This window comes from Eurypyga helias, unplaced genomic scaffold (genome assembly GCF_000690775.1).
Source record: "Eurypyga helias isolate BGI_N326 unplaced genomic scaffold, ASM69077v1 scaffold15270, whole genome shotgun sequence".
NCBI lineage: Eukaryota > Metazoa > Chordata > Aves > Eurypygiformes > Eurypygidae > Eurypyga > Eurypyga helias.
Window position 1 is genome coordinate 47800 of NW_010225162.1, and position 1435 is coordinate 49234.

At 60.3% G+C, this 1435-nt stretch overlaps 1 protein-coding gene across 1 annotated transcript in view; it reads right to left on the bottom strand.

The window, feature by feature from the left end:
• The window catches only part of COL6A1 (collagen, type VI, alpha 1), a 23029-nt gene that overhangs the window by 14323 nt on the left and 7271 nt on the right, over window positions 1-1435 (bottom strand). Inside the window, exons 16-19 of the mRNA XM_010148428.1 lie at window positions 1354-1416; window positions 1148-1201; window positions 1036-1071; window positions 809-871 (exon numbers count right to left, since the gene is read on the bottom strand). Coding sequence (XP_010146730.1) covers window positions 809-871; window positions 1036-1071; window positions 1148-1201; window positions 1354-1416 — 216 coding nt within the window. The remainder of the gene's footprint in view (window positions 1-808; window positions 872-1035; window positions 1072-1147; window positions 1202-1353; window positions 1417-1435) is intronic.

Below are 1435 nucleotides of genomic sequence, written 5' to 3' on the forward strand. Positions count from 1 at the left end.
TGCCTTCATCTCCTGCGCACATCTGCCCTGCACACCATGGGTAAACAGGAAGGGGGAGGTTGCCAGCAGCCCCCTGCCAGAGCTGCCCCCTCCCCAGGGTGGACATCTGCCCCAGCTCAGTGCCAGTAGTGGGTGCTGGCTGTCCTCACTACAGGGACAGGGGAAGAACGTAGGACCCCCCAGCAGTGCCAGAACAGGACGCTGCCGCTGGACACCCTGGCTCCCACCGCCCCACTCTGCGCAGCAGCAACCCTCGTCCCTCCCTGGCGCGCGTGACAACTCTGCTGCTCGCCACATGTTTGTCCTGGCCTGCCCAGGGCTCCTGCCTGTCCCTTCCATGCTCAGAATCCGTGACTCACCCCTGGCAGGCAGGAAAAATACTTTCCTAGTGACTCCCACTCAAAAGGGGAGGGAATGGTGTCCCCCCTCCCATCCACACACACTGCCATGCCACTAACAGCACCTGTGCTCTCCTTCCCAAGCCACCAGTATCCCATGCAACTCCCAAGCATCTCGAGGAGGACAAATGGCCTCTTTGCTCTCTATCAACTGTTTTTGCAGCCGTGAAGCAGGGGCTGACTGCTGTACGTTTGCTGGGCATGCTCTCTTCTAGGTTTTGGCTGTTTGGTGGTTAGCTGCCACCATAAAGGGACAACGGCAGGTCCCCCCCTAGGCTGGCAATTGAAGGCAGTGAGCTTTCCCACTGGCTGCTGGAGTTAGCCACTGTGCACCTATTTCCACCCCCCGGCTGCCAAGCATGACCCCGTTTGCAAGCAGATGCAGAAAACCACCCCGCGGATGCAGTTACCGGCTCTCCTCTTGGCCCGCGGTCACCCGGCGACCCTGGGGGGCCTCTCTCTCCATTGCTGCCCTGCAATGAGATGGTGGGAACACAGAATCAGGACCTGCTCCAGGCAGGGGCAAAGCCCTCCCCTCACTGCCCACCTCTGAGCATGCTTAACCCCCACCCTCCTCCTCCTCTGCAGGGTACCAGCCCCTGCCAGCATGGTGCCCGGCAGTAGTGTCCTCGCTTACCCGCTCTCCAGGAGGACCATCTGGGCCTGGAGCGCCCTGTGGAGAAATAATAGGGGTGGTCAGGCAGTGACGATGGCATGGGGGGCACTGTGGGCATTAGCAGAGGACTCACCTCATCACCCGTTTCTCCTACTGGTCCAGGCTCACCCGGGTTTCCAGGCGTGCCCTGCATGAGCAAGCCACAGGGATGCATACAAAAGTCAGCAAGTCTCACAGCAAAGCCCTTGGACAATTTCTGCTTCAAAGCCAGGGACGGAGCAGGGGACTTCCCCCTCTCAGAAAGGGCAGAGGATGTTCACACACAAGCATTTTACCCACCTTCTCTCCAGGGCTGCCGGGAATCCCTTGTCGGCCAGGTTTTCCGTCATCCCCAGGCTCCCCCTTCACAAGGGCACAAGGC